The sequence below is a fragment of the Chrysemys picta genome, chromosome 1 (assembly GCF_011386835.1).
Source record: "Chrysemys picta bellii isolate R12L10 chromosome 1, ASM1138683v2, whole genome shotgun sequence".
Lineage (NCBI taxonomy): Eukaryota > Metazoa > Chordata > Testudines > Emydidae > Chrysemys > Chrysemys picta.
The window spans coordinates 234,952,044-234,972,281 of NC_088791.1; the positions used below are offsets into that span (position 1 = coordinate 234,952,044).

The 20,238-nt window shown below is 41.4% G+C and overlaps 1 protein-coding gene across 3 annotated transcripts in view; it reads left to right on the forward strand.

Moving 5' to 3' along the window:
* GABRB3 (gamma-aminobutyric acid type A receptor subunit beta3) overlaps positions 1-20,238 on the forward strand; it is a 259,983-nt gene that overhangs the window by 231,888 nt on the left and 7,857 nt on the right. For all 3 annotated transcript variants that reach the window (XM_042840835.2, XM_005283304.5, XM_065580825.1), the window contains 3 exons: positions 1,424-1,561; positions 7,976-8,128; positions 10,268-10,512. In XM_042840835.2, coding sequence (XP_042696769.1) covers positions 1,424-1,561; positions 7,976-8,128; positions 10,268-10,512 — 536 coding nt within the window. The remainder of the gene's footprint in view (positions 1-1,423; positions 1,562-7,975; positions 8,129-10,267; positions 10,513-20,238) is intronic.

A 20,238-nucleotide genomic window follows, 5' to 3' on the forward strand; every position in this document is an offset into this window, starting at 1 on the left:
CATGAAGAATACACTAATGAATTCTATGTTTAAATTACACTTGACTTAATTCCAGTCCCATTGGCATTAATGGGAGTTTAACCATTGATTTCCATGGGAGCAGTAGAAGTCCCCCTCTCTCTAATACAGAGGTGGGCAAAATACGGCCCGCGGGTCATGTCTGACCTGCGGGACCCCCCTGCCCAGCCCCTTAGCTCCTGCCCTGGGAGGCTAGCCCCCGGCCCCTCCTCTGCTGTTCCCCCTCCCCCGCAGCCTCAGCTCGCCCCGCAGCCAGCTCAACACTCTGGGTGGCAGCGCTGCAAGTTCCTGGGGCAGCGCAGCTGCAGAGCCCAGCCTGACCTGGTGCTCTGTGCTGCATGGTGGAGTGGATGGCTCTGGTGCTGGTGCTCTGGGCATCGCGGCTCTAGCACCACCAGCCACCAGTGCTCCAGGCAGCGTGGTAAGGGGGCAGGGAGCAGAAGGGGTGGATAGAGGGCAGGGGAGTTCGGGGTGGTGGTCAGGAGGTGGGGAACAGGGGGGTTGAATGGGTGTAGGGATCCCAGGGGGCAGTCAAGAAGTAGAGGAGGGGTTGGATGGAGTGGCGGCGGGAAGTCGGGGCAGGGGTTTCAGGGGCAGTCAGGGGACAGGGAGAAGGTATGGTTGGATGGGGCAAGGGTTCCAGGGGGGCAGTCAGGAATGAGAGGAGGGTTTGGATGGGGTGATGGGGGGCAGTCAGGGGCGGGAGTTCCGGAGGCGGTTAGGGGAAAGGGAGTAGGGGGGTTGGATGGGGCAGAGGTTCCGGGGGGGCTGTCAGAGAACAGGGGGTTGGATGCGGCAGGAGTCCGGGCGGGGGGGCGGCATCAGAGAGCGAGAAGAAGAGGGGGATAGGGAGTGTGGGCCGGGCCATGCCTGGCTGTTTGGGGAGGCACAGCCTTCCCTAACTGGCCCTCCATACAATTTCTGAAACCCAATGCGGTCCTCAGGCCAAAAAGTTTGCCTGCCCCTGCTCTAATATGATTGTTTGCATTGGTAGAACATTCTCTCTTTTCCTGTTAATTAATACTAAGTGCATTTGATATCTGAAATTGCACCAATCTGTAAACAGACTCCTATAGTTAGTATTAGGAGCCACTTCCTGGTCATATCTATGCCTTGACTGTAGGCCTTCATTTTTGCCCTGAATTTCATCAGAACTAAAAAACAAAACAAAAATCTTGCCTCAAATACTTGTGAACTCTTGTATTTAATGGGGACAGCCCTTTAAGAGAGCATCTTAGAATGGTAATATATTTGAAAACCACCCATATGGAATAAAGTAGTGGAACTATTATAGCTGCAAAGCCCTAATCCACTCTGAAATCTTCTGAAATGATACTATGTACTAGATTTTTCATGGTAGAATACAGTAGAGGTTTTTTTCCACCTTACTTTGCTTTGTTTAAAGATGGTTATACAACAGATGACATAGAATTTTACTGGAGAGGTGGAGATAATGCAGTCACAGGCGTAGAGAGGATCGAGCTTCCACAGTTCTCCATTGTGGAATACAGACTGGTGTCAAAGAATGTTGTCTTCGCCACAGGCAAGTATTTCTTTTGTTTGCATGCTCAGTGTGTTCACTTCCTTACATATGTCAGTTATTATTTTACGTAATGATAGTGCTGGATACCACATTTGTGATAAATGATTAGCTGGTAAAGCCATTATGCAGTAATCCATGAAGCAGGAAGACTTCTCCATTTCTTTTTACAGATGAGTAGTCCATGAGAGCCTATGTTGTGTCGTACTTAACAGAAAGGCTAAACATCTTTGTTATTCGGTATGAAGCCTTTCACTTTGGGCTGTTAGTTAACTCTAACCCATAGTGACCTTACAGAAGTATGGGAATGCCAGGTTAAAAATAACAGCTTTATAATCATTGATCTACAACTCTTGAGTGTGTGTTTGGATTGTGTTTCAATACAGTGGATGCAGTGTATTTTATACCTTATGTTGCATTAAGGTATGTGTCTGCATGTAGTAGGCAACTGAAGACACCTAGGTTCTACACATCCAAGGCCTCTTATAGTCAGTTTTGGAGTGCTAAATCTGGGGTCAGAGGTCCTCCCTCCTCCCTCCACTGGAAATGTAGTTTAAATTGATAGAATCTCACAGCATTTCTGAAAACTAGACCACTTATTGAGGTGACTGAAGACAACATGGATTTAAGTGCTTAATATCTTTGAAAATGCTGGCACGAATGACTTGCCCGTGGCCACACAGTGACTCCTTGGCAGAACTGGGATTTCTGCTCAGGAATTGCAAGTGCTCAGCCCTCTGTTCAGACCATGAAACCATGCTGCCTATTGAACCCTTCATCCCAAAGCATTTAACAAACTAAGCATATGTTACATTTATGGGAATCTCTTCACCGATTCCTTGAGCATAGCATCTGGGTCAAAGTGCAAAGCAGCACTACTTGTATTTCATTACAAAATATAAGCATTGGCAGAAGAGCAATTGATATGAGTATGTTTGCCAAATGGCATCATATTTCTTTGGTCATAGTTAGGAAAAGAGGGTTTTGTTTAAATGGAAAAGGAAACAGATTTGTTAATCCCTTACCACTCCTCTCTGCTACCTGATGCACTCCTAGCATAATCACACACTGAAGGTGGGACTTTTTCTGACAACTGTTTTTTAAAATATTGGTTGCATGGCACTGATGGAGAACCTCATTTTTGCACTGGGTACAGGAAGTTGAGAAGAGATTTTACTACAGGATAAGCCAAGTTTTAGTTCAAGAAAGTGTGAAATGTTTTTATGATGAAATCTGGAATAATTTACAGATAGAGAGTCCTATTCAACACAGATGAAAGAGAAATCTAAAGAACTGTGTGACAGCCATATAAAAGAGATTGAAGAGGCAATAATAAATAGGATTGGACATTTATATGGATAAAAAGAATATTCAGCATTATAATAGTTATTGCTAACAAAAATTTAAAACGCCATGCTTCAGGGTTTAAAACAGCCTAACTATTAGGGATTAGGATGAGATTTTTGTGGGAGTTAGATTATCCCACATGCCTACTATAAGGTTTCTTGTACCTTCCTCTGAAGCATCTGATGATTGCCAGTGATGGGGACAGGATACTGGGCTAGATGGACCACAGACCTGATCTAGTATGGTAACACTGTTTTTATGCAAGGGAATCAATTTTTCACCAACCAAATTTACGTTTCTACCACAACAGCCCCCATGTATGGAATAACCTCCCTGAACTGATCCATGTGGCCAAGTCCTTCCCTTTTGAATCGTTCCTCAAGACTCACCTCTGGCATACACCACAATAAATTAGCCAGCTAATTATTGCTTGATAGAGAATGCAGTTTATATTAATTATTATTAGCATAACATTTTTGATTGTATGTTTTATCCATCTTCTTATATGTCTGGCCAACACCCAGCACATTGTGACCTTAACACAAATAATAATAATAATTATTAATAATAAATAATAATAAAACTAGGGATATTATCTGGAGGGGCTGGTGGACTCCTCAAGGCCCTTTATCTCTCTTTAAAGACTCAGGGGAAAATAACCACTGACTTGGCTGCTGCTGCTGCTGCTGCTGAGTTTCTCTGTCTCTGTGGAAAGGAAGTCTGATGCTGTCCCTTTTGTCCCTGACACTATTGGGTGCTCAAAGGCAGATATTAGATGGTTCATTGAGCTATAGATAAGATTTCAGTGTAGTAATAATTCTACTGGTTATGCAAAAAATATGAATGCATCAGGTGTATTAAAGAGCTTTGATATAAGCATTGTTTCAGATAAAATGAGTTATTCCTCCTGTGCTCCCTGAAATAGCACTACTGTATATTCTTGTACAAAATATTATGAGAATGGAAACACTGTCCATACTACTGCCCCTACTAAGGGGCAATGAAAAAGACACACATATTGGCTAAGATTTTCAAAGCTTGTCTAGATCTGTATGCCCATTAAAATGAATGGGAATTAGGCATCCACATAATGTAGGCAGTTTGAAAATTTGAGCCATTGATTTTAGTAACTTTCCAGCTTCTGAACTCTTCAACTTTCCTACTATTCCTACTTCAAACTATGCATAAACTGTTGCTTATTTTGTAATATGGCTGCCTACAATTTAGATTAAGATAATTTGTTTGAATATACTTTTAAAACATCCAATTTAAAAATTATAGAAAAGAAAGTTTAAATCAGAACTATTAAAACTATTTTAAAAATTGAAGTAGTCAGTCTTCAACTGAGAATAGCAATGATTTTCTGAAAAGATTCCATACTGCAGCCAAAGCCCTACTGCAAGAGACTAAAGGCTTGTCTACATTACTGGCTGGATCAATGGGCAGCGATCGATCCAGTGGGGATCGATTTATCACATCTAGTCTAGACGCAATAAATCGACCACCGAGCGCTCTCCCATCAACTCCGGTACTCCACCAAGGCGAGAGGCACAAGCGGAGTCGACAGGGGAGTGTTAGCCATCAAATTACCACAGTGAAGACACTGAGGTAAGTAGATCTAAGTACATCGACTTCAGCTACGTTATTTACGTAGCTGAAGTTGCGTAACTTAGATCGATTCCCCCTCCCTAGTGTAGACCAGGCCTAAGAAGGCCAACCATGCACCAAAGTGGCTCCTGCAGTAGCTGATCTGACAAGCATTAGGAAAAAGAAAAAATGGTCCAGATAAACTACACTAAGAATCTGACCTGAAAAGGGAAGCCATAACCCACTTTCACTGGCAACTTCATGACCCATCATAGTCTCTAGCCAAATTAGCTACTTTTTTCAAAAAGGAAGGTACTTTTAATAGGCTTTGAAAAATAATTATTTGGCATGTTCTGAAAGATCAATCTTTAAAGTACATTTCTAATTAGCTAAAGAAATATCCTGGAAGAATAGATTTGAATATGAATTCTGTAACTGGCCATCTCTGATATCTTGGTTTTTTACTTGGATAAAACAGCAAGAGACTAATTTAGCCTTGGAGCTAGGTATTTCAGCTCAGCTCACTGGCTTTTAATGAAATCGAAACAGACACAAGAAATTGCTTTTTATCAAGCATTTGAATAAATGAGAGGTTGGGGTTATTTGTACTCAGATTATTGATTAACCATTTATTTTCTTCTCTGCAGTCTCAGTCATATCGTTAGTCCTAATACTTACAGCCAGATTCTGCCACTCTTTCTTGCAGTGAGTCAGTACTGTACTCTTCAAATTATCCCTCTGAAATCAGTGGAACTCCTAATGCTGAATGTGAGGGAGGGTATCAGAATCTGCCCCCTAAACATTAACACGTCTCAAGACTAAAATATATTTTGATGTAATATATAAGAGCTAGAACCTACAGGTAATTAATTGATAAATGTATTGAGCCTTAATAAACAAGGCATTATACCACCAAAATCAGGAGAGGTACAATAATAATAGTTGAGCAAACCAGGAAATCATGATTGCACAAAGTATTTGATTTCTGCTTAAATATATAAGGATTTGATCATAATCCCTTGATCACATGTGAGTGCACAGACCTTCCAGACAGAAAGGGCAGAGTCAGCTGCCTTCATAGCAAAGTTCCCTCCCTGTCATCCCTCGCAGAGTTCTGTGGTCTGCATACTGGGGCAGTGTAGGAATAAATGAGAGGGAGTAGGAGTCAGCAGGGTGGAGGCTGGGCCAATAGATCATGCACCATCCTTCCACCAACTCTACAAAGGTGTAAACATAATATAGCTTAGGATAATACAGACACTGGTAGTCCCAGGGTCAGGCACCATCTAGGGAAGCCCTGATAGTATGACACTATTGCTGTCTGGGAGCAGTAAGGATGGTTTCCAGGGATACAAAGCCAGCTGTGACCTTTGGATGGAATTGATCTGTGAGATGCAAACCCCATCGCTTCCATGAGCAAAATAATTTGGGAGAAACTCCCTGAGAGGAACCTGGCAGAGATTTGCTCCACTGTCACCCCCTACTGCCTGGTTTTCCCACTCCAGTGGGTGGTTCAGTCCCTGATTTATTTTTAAAACTTATTTTACAAGATGGGGGTGTGTGTTTTGGTTTTAATTACACAGGCCACCCAGGAGGCCCTCCAGGCTAGATTAGAAAATCAGATGAGAGCATTAAACTTTGTTAGCAGAAAAGTAGGCCTGGTTTCAAGGAGAGAAAGAGTTTATCCTTGGAAGTGAGACATTGTTCATTAGAAAATGAATGTGATAAAGCAAACTAACGCTTCAGGGATTGTTCACCAACAAATATAGAGTGCTCTGCACAGTAGCGAAGGTATATTTCTTTTAAGTGAAGATTTAACCAACTGTATTTGATCAAACAAACCTTTTAAAGGAATTGTTGCATGTGGGTACATGTGCAGTTTTTCATGTGTACATGTAAAGCTACTCAAGATAGTTAAGCCCAAAGCAGACTGAGGAGAGTTACAAAATGGATCTCACAAAACTGGGTGACTGGGTAACAAAATGGCAGATGAAATTCAGTGTTGATAAATGCAAAGTAATGCTCATTGGAAAACATAATCCCAGCTATACATATAAAATGATGGGGTCTAAATTAGCTGTTACCATTCAAGAAAGAGATCTTGGAGTCAATGTGGATAGTTCTCTGAAAACATGCACTCGATGTGTAGCAGCAGTCAAAAAAGCAAACAGAATGTTGGGAATCATTAAGAAAGGGATAGATAATAAGACAGAAAATATCATATTGCCTTTATATAAATCCCTGGTACTCCACATCTTGAATATTGTGTGCAAATGTGGTCGCCCCATCTCAAAAAATATGTATTGGAATTGGAAAAAGGTTCAGAAAACGGCAACAAAATGATTAGGGGTATGGAACAGCTTCCATATGAGGAGAGATTAATAAGACTGGGACTTTTCAATTTGGAAAAGAGACGACTAAATGGGGACATGATAGAGGTCTATAAAATCATGACTGGTGTGGAGAAAGTAAATAAGGAAGTGATATTTACTCCCTCTCATAACACAAGAACTAGGGGGTCACCAAATGAAATTAATAGCCAGCAGGTTTAAAACAAACAAGAGGAAGTATTTCTTCACACAACACGCTATCAACCTGTGGAACTTTTTGCCAGAGGATGTTGTGAAGGCCAAGACTATAACGGAATTCAAAAAAGACTGGATAGGTTCATGGAGGATAGGTCCATCAATGATTATTAGCCAGGATGGGCAGGGATGCAAACCCGTGCTCTGGAGTGTCCCTAGCATCTGTTTGCCAGAATAGGCGACAGAGGATGGATCACTTGATGATTGCCTGTTCTGTTCATTCCCTCTGGGGCACCTGGCATTGGCCACTGTCGGAAGACAGGATACTGGGCTAGATGGACCTTTGGTCTGACCCAGTATGGTCATTGTTATTTTCTTCTGTTCTTTTTCTTACTATTATTCAAGAGAATTTATTTCTGACACTTGAGGTAGCATATTTCACATAGTTTGGGTCTATTTGAGAAGTGTCAGTTCAGGAACAGCTATTCTATGCAAATAATACATTATGTGAAATTGATTTTAATTATAATTATATTAAATTTAATTAAAATAATTATTTTACATTTTGACTGTTAATTATACTAATCATCTCAATAAAATGACATATGAAAATCATTCCTTTATATAAACATTTTAGGTAGAGATTTAAGCATCATTTTAAAAAAAAAATCCAGTGCTCAGCCAATTGCTTTATAATTAAAAATTAACCTTATTATCTCTTTTCTCGGTAAAATTCAAACTAGTGTATTCTCTGCAAAAAATCCAAGATTCATTTTGAATATCATGCATTTAGCTAACCAGTAATACACTGAAGGCATTTTTCCTATTGTTCTATAAATGTCATAATATCCCATCAAAGGTGCATGATTTAGTTTCTATGGAAACTAAAGAAAAGTATTTTGTCTACCAGGGTCTTTTTTTCAGTATAAATAAGTGTTATTTTTCCCCTTTTTCTTAGGTGCGTATCCAAGACTCTCACTGAGCTTTAAGTTAAAGAGAAACATTGGATACTTTATTCTTCAGACCTACATGCCCTCTATACTGATTACCATTTTATCATGGGTGTCATTCTGGATCAATTATGATGCATCAGCAGCAAGAGTTGCCCTTGGTATGTGATAAGGATGGGTGGGACATTAAAATGTCAAACTAAATGTAGCCTTCAGAAGTTGTTAAAGACTGCAACATGTCAGTATATTGATATTCCAAGCTCACTTATTCCAAAATCATGTCACTCTGTATTGAGTCAGTCGTGCTTTGTTCTCCCCTCAAATGCAGAATGTAACTATCATTAAATCTCTAACGTGAGTTCCTCATCTAGAGCGCAGCTCTCATCAGAGTAAAGTGGCTCCAAGCTACCTTTCCACACACTCCAGATCTTGGGGCTGTCCAGGGACCAAGCCATCCCTTGGCTAATGTTTTAGGGCTGTTCTAACTTACATGGCAGGAACAGTCCTTAAAAACCATTCTGCTGCTCAGAAATTGTCAGAATGTAGGATGCTACAGCCACCGCCCCTGTGCCTTCCCCCGCTCACAGTGGAGGCGCAGTATGCAGAGTTGGGGCAGCAGGTGGCACCAACTTGACACCATCTGGAAATCTCCAGATGCATTTTTAGAGCAGTTTTAAGCCCCCTTTGCCCTACTTTGTCCTACTGGAGTGGGACAATGGGGATGTAAAATGGGTTGACAATCCAGTCCTAATGTTTTCAGATTAAAGTTTCCTTTAGGCTTGTGACAGTGCTTTCAAAACATCCCATACACTATATCTCAATTATCATTGAGGTACACTACATATTATTATAGCCTCCTTTTAAATGTCAGTGGAGAGGAGGAATACTCCCAGTGGGCCAACCAATATCTCTGTTTTAAATTCCCGTCAGAACTGTGGTATTGAATAAACAGGAATAGCTAGACAGAAGTCACCAAGTCATATCACACTCTTGCTTAGCTCATGCAATTCTCTTCTTGGGGCACCTGGAAAGCGAGAGAACTGGGTAAGGCTGCTGGCCTGTTTTATTGTTTTTTTTTTGGCTAGTCATGTATCAAAAGATTGCCCCACTTTCATGAGTTCTACCCCAATTTAGAGGCAGGAACTAACTTTTTGTCCTGTGTTTGCACAGCACCTAGCACAGTGGGGTCCTAGTCCACATCTGGGGCTCCTAGGTGCTACGGTAATGCAAATAATAAATACTCATAATAACAATCAGTCAGCTACACCCAAAGGAGTCACAAGAGCCCCACTGGTCTCTCTCTCCCACTGACTGAGACTGTCCTTCAGAGGCCAGAGATCAATCTGGTAGGTTCTTTTGAGAAAACAGCCAACTATCAGTATGCATGAGTTATTATGAAGTATGCCACCCAGTACCTTTGACCTGTCCCCTTGGGCTCCATAACATACAAGACTATGAGCCTGATCCTCTATGACCCTGTACCTTGTGTAGTCATTTACACTGGTGCAAAGTGGGTGTAAAATGCTCTCAAATCAGAGTGATAGTGTTTTACACTCACACTGCACTGGTGTAAATGACTACAGTACTATGGAGTATCAGGCCCTATAGCTTAGATGCTTGCTAGGGAAGGGATTCACTCATAGATCCTTGCTGACTAGGAAAAAGCTTTGTTTTTTGACTTCTGCGAGAGGCCAGTGTTCTTCTAAAGGTTAAGATCCTCTGGTTATGCCTTTGAAGGTATGTCTATCCTGCAATTAAACACCCATGGTGTCAACTGACTCGGGCTCGCAGGACATGGTCTTCAGGACTGTAAAACTGTGGTATAGATATTTGGGCTGGGGCTGGAGCCTGGGCTCTGGGACCCTCCCTATCACGAGGTCCCAGAGCTCAGGCTCCAGCCCAAGCATGGAAATCTACATCACAATGTTACAGCCTGTAAATCGAGCCCTACATGCCCAAATCAGCAGACATGGGCACAGTGGATGCTTAATTGCAGTTTGGACATATCTCGAGGGATGACTGGTAAACAGTTTAATATGTTGCAGGGTATGTTGAACACATTTATAAATGCCAAGGCCTGACACAGGGATCAGTTTGATCTCATCCTGATTTGGACTCCTAATATTAATGCATTGAACCAAATTCTGCCCTTATTTGCACCTGCGTGGTGCCATTAACTTCCTCGTGGTGTTTTTAAGCTACTGCAAGCTGATGAAGGAAATTTCCCAAAACAGAAGAGAAAACTAAAACATGATCTGCTAAAACTTGTAAGATGCCCACTGTTCTATTTCTTTGTTTAGGAATTACAACTGTGCTGACTATGACAACAATCAACACTCATCTTCGGGAGACTTTGCCTAAAATTCCCTATGTTAAAGCCATTGACATGTATCTTATGGGCTGCTTTGTATTTGTCTTCTTGGCCTTACTTGAATACGCCTTTGTCAATTACATCTTCTTTGGAAAAGGCCCTCAAAGGCAGAAGAAACTTGCAGAAAAGACAGCAAAGGCAAACACTGACCGCTCAAAATTTGAAGGCAACCGGGTAGGATTCTTTAATCTCCTAAATGTAATACAGTGACTTGTTCTATTACAAACAAACAATGAAGAAACACAAAGAAAAACCCTGTCTCCCTTTTCATGCAAGCAGTTTGTGGGCACAATTTTTCATGTATCCAACTGAGTGCACGTCTGCATCCTTAAAGAGGTATTTAGATATCTAAATGACATAAATTGTTCCCACAAATAAACATGGGTGCAAAAAGAGAAGTATGTTTAGGATTGATCTGAAGACCAAGGCCATACATTCAAAAGGTATGATTGTCACTTGGGCTGTGTGCTGCACAAGGGAATAAGAAGAGGTAAGAACCCTTTTGCACACCATCAGTCTGGGCGTGCCCACTTACTGCCTTCTCCTGGAGCAGGTGGGGAGGGAGTGGCAGGAAATAGCTGGAGCATTGATCCTATCCACTAATTCATTGGTCAGCACAGCTGAGCCAGTGTGTGTGGTGGCATTATTTACTGCTGCTGTAGACCAGCAGCAAATTTTTACTCTTCACCCCTGGAGGCAGTGGGTATGTAGCAAGGGAACTGAACCTCAAATGGGTGTCTGAAGCCCAAGGCATCGTGGGGCTGTTGGTGGGTGGTGCATAACGGCACAGCCTAGTTCTGTAATAGTGGTCCTAAGCAGATCACCCTCATGGTTATCTTTATAAGGAAAGAAGATTTTGGAGGAAGGTTTGTCTGTCAATGAATGACAGAACATGCAGCTGCCAAGGGACAGCTGGGAGGAGAGGGGAAGAGTATGCTGCACCCTGTAAAGCAGATTACTCCTGTTTCTCAAGTTCAAGAGGGAGCACCAAAGGAACTATGCCTCAGAGGGGTGTCTCAGGCACAGTGCCGCTTCGAGCAGTGCAATTTACACATCACCCTTTGCTGAGGGCTGTGCCTAAGATCCCAGTCTAGCCTGAAAAGAGCAGAGGCAAGCTTGCTTTATGTTAATGTTTTTACAAACGACATCCCAATGTTAAACACCTGAGTGTCACGATGACAAGAGATACCAGAAGTCTATAGGAAAAAGATCACATTGGTGAATATAGTGTATTGGTATTGTCTAGACTCAGCTGAGTTCAAGGCCAGTGTGGAAGATGGAAATTCCATTTAGCAAAGGATTTCAAGATTTTCAAATTTGTTTTCATTTCAAATCAGAACAAAACCTGTACATTTACAGTTTCAACACTGTCAGAACTTTTTTTCAGTTTTTCTCTACAACAGAATGTCAATGAGATTGATACGATTTTGTGAAGCATTTTGATTGTATGGAACTGCATTTTCCATGAAAAATGGTTATGCTTAAATGTTTCTGACCAAGTCTATTTAGTACTCCTGTATATTCTACCCACGGTATCATTACAAATGATCACACTGACAAATTAACTAGCTGTTTCTCAAGTAGCTGTATAATGTAAAATAATTGCAACGTACACTTTATGACTCTGGGACTATATATCATTCTAAATGTGTCAGAGAATTGTGCCTGATTATCAGGAGCTTATTCCTAGTAAAACTCTTTTTAAACTAATGAACCCATTGTAGTCTGACCATATTATGCAACGAAAACTTTATCACAGTTGGCAAGTATTGTTTAGGACTAAGCTAGCATGGAGAATGAATTTTCTCTCCTCAAAAGACAGAAATGGAAAAGAAGTGTGTCACAATGAAGGCAGTAGTTGAGGTTAAGATAGAAGCTGGTAATTCTTCAATCCGAACTGTCTGTCAAACGTAATCCATTTAAGTGATTTAAGTCATTCAGTGTACGTTTTTTAAATGAGACCAATATCTATCTCCCCATGGCTCACTGTTCTTCTGCTGTGAGATCAACGAGTCCATCTTTATATTGTTAGGAGAAGTGTGAGTATCTTTAGTACTAATGGAAGTGAGGTGGTAATAGTGCTGATGTAAGCCCGGTGTTGTGTGGATGAACACTGTACACACTTCCCCCCATATAGTTCACCTATTTAGGGCACTCCTGACCTATGTTACCCTTGCTATTATACTTTTGCCCCCGCCCCTCATCAGAGAGATTGTGAATTGTTCTGAACTTTGTGGTCATTAAATAATGTGCACAAATGGGGACCAAAAAACCTAATTTTTACTTGTGACCTGATATCAGGATATGAATTCAGGTCTCCAGAGGAGAAAGAATACTGTACAACATAGCCCTCTTAGGGATCCTCTTGTGAAGAGAAGTCTGAGTAATGTTGGAGAAACAGCATGGAAGTGTGTTGAATATGTTTTTTTTTGGTATACAGAAACACTTAGGATAAACAATGTAGCATGTTCCCATTCTATGTGCTAAACATTTTGTCCCCAGTCCTCAGCTGGTGTAGGTTGTTATAGCTTCATTGAAATCAACAGAGCCAATGATTTCACTGCAACGACACTTGTTTACATCAGCTGAAAACTGGGGCCATTAGATGACCATCAAATTATATATTGTCACAGAAATGAAACTGGAATTGCCCAATTCACATTTTAATTTACACCATCATAGATATTAATATATTTCAAGATTAGAATTCAAGCAGATTTTTAGCTTTTTCTAAATGTTTTAATGACCTACTGTGTTTGTGTGGTTTTTTTTATTTGAATAATCTAGCCCTAGCTTACATGCAGCCTTTAGAAAAATATTTATTTTCCATTTATAGTCAAACTAGAAAGGAAGAAAGGCTAATGAGAGAACAACATAACAGTTATGTGAATATCAGAATTCAAGACCTCAGCTTGATTCAGTGCTGTGGACAAGAGGGTCAGCAAATACTGTGGGAGATAGTACACCTACCTGGAAATTAGAACTTTGTATTAGTTTCACTAGTAATCCGTCTAGCTAACCCAAGAAACTGCCACTGACTGGCTTTTGAGGGAGCTGTGTCCAGCATTCCTGTGCTAGAGAGGGAGGTTTGTTTCTATCAGGGTCCTTTTGGATGGGGGAAGTAGAGAGATAATTATTAAAGGAAAGCTCAGAAGACGCCTTGAATGTTACAACTCATGCAACGCATACATTCAGTGCTGTTTATTGGTACAGAAAGTAAAGACACAGAGCCTGTTATGACAGTGCAGAGTCATCAGATGTTGTTCCAGGAGGATTTCCTCTGTCTGGGAGAATCATCAGAGGATATATTGATGCTGTAGTAACTCCTACATCAACCACATGCCTTGGCTCCTGCCACAGGGGGGGGTGTATGTCTGGGGGAGAAGGGCATGGGCACTGTGCGCCTACTCCTCCCTGGTCATCAGAACAACTTTAAGCCGACAGTTGGCCTGCCCCAGGATGAGGGCAATAAAGGTGGTATAGTGCTTCCTGGGCCCCTACAGCCCCAAGCTGCATTGAGCACAGCTCAGCTGGACCCCAAGCTCAGGGCTACAAATTTTCAAGCAATTGGAAAAGGAAAATATAATAATAATAGTTAATAATAATAAATTAATATCAGTTGCACATCTTATTTATTATTAAATAGAGAGCTGTAACTTGTAGGCTAGAGGGAGAGCAACTTCCTGGTCAGGATCTGAGTTTGATCCCTTGATCTTAAAGTAACAGAGGCTGGGCATGCTATTGAGGCAGTATACTTACCCCTTGGGCAAAGGGAACAGGAGGAGGAAGAGGAATGCCACATTACTGTCACTGTAAGCCTTCCAGCCATTGAAAGTAGTAGCATCAATGTGAAGGATGCTTATACTGTAGCTCAGCTTTTACATTGCGTAGGACTAAAATCTGACATACCCGCTGCCAAGCTTGGTTGCAAATATTCCTTTCAGATATGTTGCAAAAGGGCTTGGCCTGGTTTCATGGTCTTATTTGACCCCACAACAAGAATATTTTCAATAATAGAAAAGTTATGTCCACTAAAATCCATTGGTTTGGGAGGTTCTTTTACCTGATGATTAAGTTTGAAAAGTGGCTGTAGTTCAGGCTCAGTAGCTACGTTTCATAATGGCTTTGTACCATGTCAGAAAGTCTTGCACTTGAAAAGCTGAAACTGTGTGACATAGTTATCTCCATGTTGGTCACACATGCCTCTCAAATGCCATGTTTTTAGGCAGTTTCTCTGACTTATTCCTGATATGCTGTCACCAAGTCATGCCGTATTTGGGAGTGCTATTCATGCTGTTGCCATACTACCTGTCTGTTCCACTTCCAGCAGTTGTTGCTTCACTTCCCACTCTGCCAATGTGTGATGGGCAGAGAGAGAGGAAGAGCAATAGCTTCAATCAAAAGATAAAGGAGTGTTCCCAGTGACCAGCATGAGCAGTGCTCCCTTATGGTACGGAGAACGAAGGACAGCAAGGAGAAACAATGGGGGAGAAGAGAATATTCTATACTCTATCCTACTGTGCTCCACATATCAACACTGAAAATTGCATGGTGACAGGAATGAATGACGCACAGTCACAGTAACATGGAAATTGGCATTTGTTTTCCTTTCCGTAATGGAGATGTTCAAACTGCTGTTAACATTTATTTATTTATATTTAAATAATAATAATGAAAAAATACCTATACAAGGCTGTAGGCAACCTAAAATGTAATTAGAACTGGCTGAAAATTGGAATTTCCGTCTTGCAAGAAATTCTGATATTTCAACATTTGTTTTCATCTAGAATTGGGACAAAAAGTCTAAATATCAAAGCTTTTCATGGAATGGAAAGTCCCAAAAAATTTTCATTCAGAAATGCCAAAATATTTTGCCTTCAGATCAGTTCAGCATTGAATTGTGTCCACATAAGCTGCCATTGTGCCTCATGGGAGTTGTAGTTTAGATGCCTCATGACCTCACTCTTATCTATACACTGGGTTCCTCAGCTGAACTACATCTTTCATGATGATTCAAGATAATGGGATTCCCATAATTCACCACAGTGCTTCAAACTGAAAGACCACAAGGTATCATGGGAGATGTAGTTCAGGCAGGGAGCCCATAGAGGAGAATGGAGATACCTGAACTACAGCCCTTATGATGCACCAAAGCAGCTCAGGAAGACAAAGATTAATGTCAAATTGACCTGAAATAAAACATTTCAATCCAGATGCATGAACAAAAATGCTTTTGATTCAGGTCAGCTTGATCTGAAACTAAATATTTCTTTTCAATTTTCCTGATTGAAAATAATAAAAAAAGGGAAAATTAAAATGTTCCTGCAGAAAATTTCAGTTTTGTAGTAACTACATTTTTGTTGACAGATTTTTCATTGGAAAATTCCCAAACAGCTGTATAATTAGTACTACAACTAAAGCATTAAACTAATCATTTGTAAGGAACTCTGCGACCTACAATAAAGCTCTTTTCCACTCCTTCATCATTGTGGGAAGCATACCCTTATCCCTCTCCAAAAATCCTGTCAAACACATGTCTTTTGCAGCCTACTCAGAAGCTCACCAAATACAGACTATTTCAGATCAATGGGGGAGCATGTTCCAATATCCTAGAATCCTTATGGAAAACACCCTGCCAGCCACCCTCAACTCAAGCATCCCTGCCAATCACAGTTGTGGCACATATTCAATTAAAATATCATCTTTGTTCTCTTTGCCCTATTTGGTGAGAAGATCCCAGCACAAGGTATCCAGCACAGTACAGGAAATGTAATGGTTCCGCTGACATTCTGTTAGGACCACATTATCATGGAAATCATACCATTCTGCAACAGTAAGAAGAAAAATGTGATACCTGAAAAACCTCGTAGTAATTGTTGTGCCCTGGCAAATTACCATGGCAGTTTTGGTTGACCAGGATTGTAACTAGACTACTTCTGATAATTTTACATGTGTAAGCCAATTGTTGAAACAATTAATATACAGCAAATTTTTGGCTAAGAACCAATTTCCCTGTTTTGATCTGCCTGGATCTGGCCAGCAATAAATTAGATAATAGTATGATACTCCTATGTTCAGCGCACACACACAGAGAAGTTAGATAAAAACATAAAAACTCTTGAGGTTGCAGTGTAATGCTACTTTATTTTAGAATTCAGAACGATTACACACAAGAACCCCAAAACAGAGAAAGAGATAGTCTGCCCCCAAGACAGCAAAGCACAACTTCACTGTGATTTAAGCTATCTCTTTCCAGACTGACTGCTCCCAAATCCACGCTTCACTGTAGACCCCTGCAAGCAACACCCGAAAACTACCCCTTCACACACACTCTTAAAATGATAGTTTGCAATTTCAATACAGTCCTCAATACACCACAGATACCTCCATTAAATGGCATGCAGTGGTGCAAGTAGAATTCATTTCTTACCGGTGCGCTGCACTCATGGGAGAGACACAAAGGGGGGACACCAGCTAAAGGGCGGGAACGTGACCTCCCAATGTGACCCCCCATGTGACTCCTTCCCACCCCCAGCCCGGGGCCCCCGCGCTCTCCCCGTCCATTCCTCATGATCCATCCCACATTACCTGGGGGGGGAGGGGCTCTGTCCTCCTCCCTCTGCGCCAGAGACTGCTGAACCGCAAAGCTCTCCAGAACCACAGCGTTGAAAGGAGCAGAATGTGGGGCTGCCAGGTGGCCCCATGCCAGCAGCTCCTCTGGTGCGTCTGTACCGCCCCCAGCCCTTCCACGCAGCTGCGTCTCCTGCTTGGGGTCTGTACAACAGCCCCGCCAGAGGACAGGGCTGGGGTGTGGGGTACAGCCACGCCAGACGACCTGCTGGTTCCCGGGAGAGCCCTGTTCTCCAGCAGGGCTGCTATACAGACCCCAGACAGGAGACGCAGCTGTGTGGAAGGTCTAGGGGCAGGGCTGGGGGCAGTACAGCCATGCTGGAGGAGCTGCCGGCGTGAGGCCGCCTGGCAGCCCCACATTCTGCTCCTCCTGTGTCTTTTCGGTACACTGTACTGGCTATAAATATCTTACTTGTGTGGCAGACCAGACCGGACCGCCATACTTACACTACTGATAGCATGTCAAATTAATGAGAATTTTCAGTTTTCTATAAAACAAGGTCTTAGACTGGAGTTTCGGGGTGGTTGTTATTTGTTTTCCTTTACTGACATATATTTGTTGTCTAGTGTTAAACAAGAGATCTTGGTTTTTAGCAGATGTAAACATCTTACATCAGGGTTTTAGATCGGCAAAGTGCACTTATTCTTTAAACATGGCATATTGCATTGAGTAGAGTTACTGGTAAACTACAAAGTATTCCTTCATATAACATGAGTGAAACCAGAATGCCATTATAAACCTTATTTTGATCCTTAGCTTTAAGTTTTAACAAACAAATAAAAAACAAAAACAAAAGCTATAGATATAGAAATGTAGGACTGGAAGAGGCTTTGATAGGTCTTTTAGTCCAGTCCTCTGCACTGAGGTAGGACTAAGTATTATCTAGACATCACTGACAGGATTTGTCTAAATTGTTTTTAAAAACCTCCAATAATGGAGATTCCACAACCTCCTTGGTAATTTGTTCCAGTGCTTAAGTGCCTTTACAGTTAGAAAGTTTTTCCTAAATCTCCCTTGCTGAAATTTAAGCCCATTACTTCTTGTCCTGTCCTCAGTGGTTAAGGATAAAAATATATCACCCTCCTCTTTGTAACAACCTTTTAGGTATGTCATACTGTATGGAGCGGTTCACGAGTGAGAATACCAAGCTCTGGGCAGATAGTTAAAATAAGGGCACAAACCCCAATCCGGTTATGAGTTCTGTAACTAAATTTCACCAACCAAGTAACAAGTGTGAACTCCTCAGGCACTCTAACTGCCTTAACATGGAGTCACAGACAGGCCCTGTGCGCACTCCAATTTATCTTGCCACCAGGCAAGCTTGACTCTATGATAGATGGTCGCTTTACACCAAAGATCACAACATATTTAGGTTAGTCCCTGTCCTGGGTCAATTTGCACCTTAGGATGTGTCTACATATCAAAGAAAAACCCATGGGTTGGACTGTGCCAGCTGACTTTGGCTCATGGGCTCAAGCAGAGGGGATGTTTCCTTGCTGTGTAGAGAACTGGGCTCCGGCTGGAGTCCGAGCTTTGGGACCTTTCCCCTGGCAAGATCCTAGAGCTCAGCTCCAGCCTGAGCCAGAATGTCTACACAGCAATGAAACAACCCTGCAACCTGATCCCCACAATCCCAAGTCTGCTGGCATGGGCCAGCCGTGGGTGTCTAGTTGCTGAGTAGACCTACCGTTGTATCTGTTGTGGAAAAACGACCACGCGTTGTGTTTGGATTAGAATTGCCTGAGGCCTTTTTATTTTTATGCATGCACGGGGGGTACCAGTGAACTAGCAATCCCCCCGACTACAGATTTGTAAATAGCTTATATAGCATAAAACCACAATTAAGTAATGCATACTTTTTAATTAACATTATTGCCATATTTGGAATACATTCCCCCAAAAAGGGAATATAGCTTAGCAAGCTTTTTTGTTTTTTTACAGTTTGCCCCTTTGCAGTTTTTTGCTTTGTTACCTGACATCTATTAATTATAATTTGTTACAAAGGTTAATTTTACTTTTATAATGTTTACAGTTAGTTTTGCTTTTATGATTTTTGTCTACCCTTTTCCTTTTACTCTCCCCCGCCCCTTTTCTCCTTCCTCCAGGCCACACATACAGTTTACCTGACCCTATATACAGTTTACTTCACCAAAGTTGAGGCCTTAGACTATTTTTCCTCCACATATCTAACACAAAGACAAGACTTGTAACCAATCTTGTAATAAACTAACTAAAAATTTATCAACTAGGAAAAAGAAATGAGAGTTATTTACAAGGTTAAAACAGATAAATATACCCACAAATGAGGTGCAGGCTTAGGCTTCAGATGGTGATAGAGCTGCTGAAAATGTGCCAGCTCTATATGTCCATTAGGGCTAACCCAGGTTAGCCCTGGGGTTCTCTTGTTTGTGTTTAGGAATCTTTTCCTGTTAGAGTCTAAACAGCATAAAAAGACCCTAATTCTTTCTGTTCGGGAATTTTTTCTGCTCCCTCCCCCACCCCCCCGAGTCCATGCGATGGTGTGAATGCTTCTGCATGTAACCTCATCATGTGTGGATCGGGGGGAACAATTGTCAAAGTCTTTGTTTCATAGTGGCCCATTTGGCTTCAGTAGTCCTTCCTGATGGGCAGGAGATAAAACCTTTTGTAGGAATCCAACATTTTGCATCAGATGAAGTGTTTGCTGAGTTACAGAGTTTCAGAACAAACGTTTTACCATAATCGGGCAAACACTTAAGCATTACCTTATAGCATGGGATACAGATATTATATGTAGGATTACAACATGCAGAATCCTACAAGAATTCCATACAGTATAAACACAAAACATATTTTTATAACACTAATATTTATTTTAACAATACTAACCACAGGTGAGCCAGACTGGTTTCCAGCTATGCATTCGTCAGTGTTCAGTGAGGCCCAAGGCCTTGGTATAAGCTGGCACCTGTCTGCCAGCATCACCACATACTTGGTGACCGTTATCAGGTCCCACCCCAGATTTCTCTTCTCCAGACTAAACAAACCCAATTTTTTCAATCTTTCCTCACAGGTCATGTTTTCTAGACTTTTAATCATTTTTGTTGCTCTCCTCTGGACTTTCTGCTATTTGTCCACATCTTTCCCAACGTCTGGTACCCAGAACTGGACACAGTTCTCCAGTTGAAGCCTGTATCAGTGCTGATTAGAGTAGATTGTCTTTGTATTTTGTTTTAGACATTTTTTTTTGTTAAAGTTTCAATAATATAGGAGGCATAGTTTTGAAATAG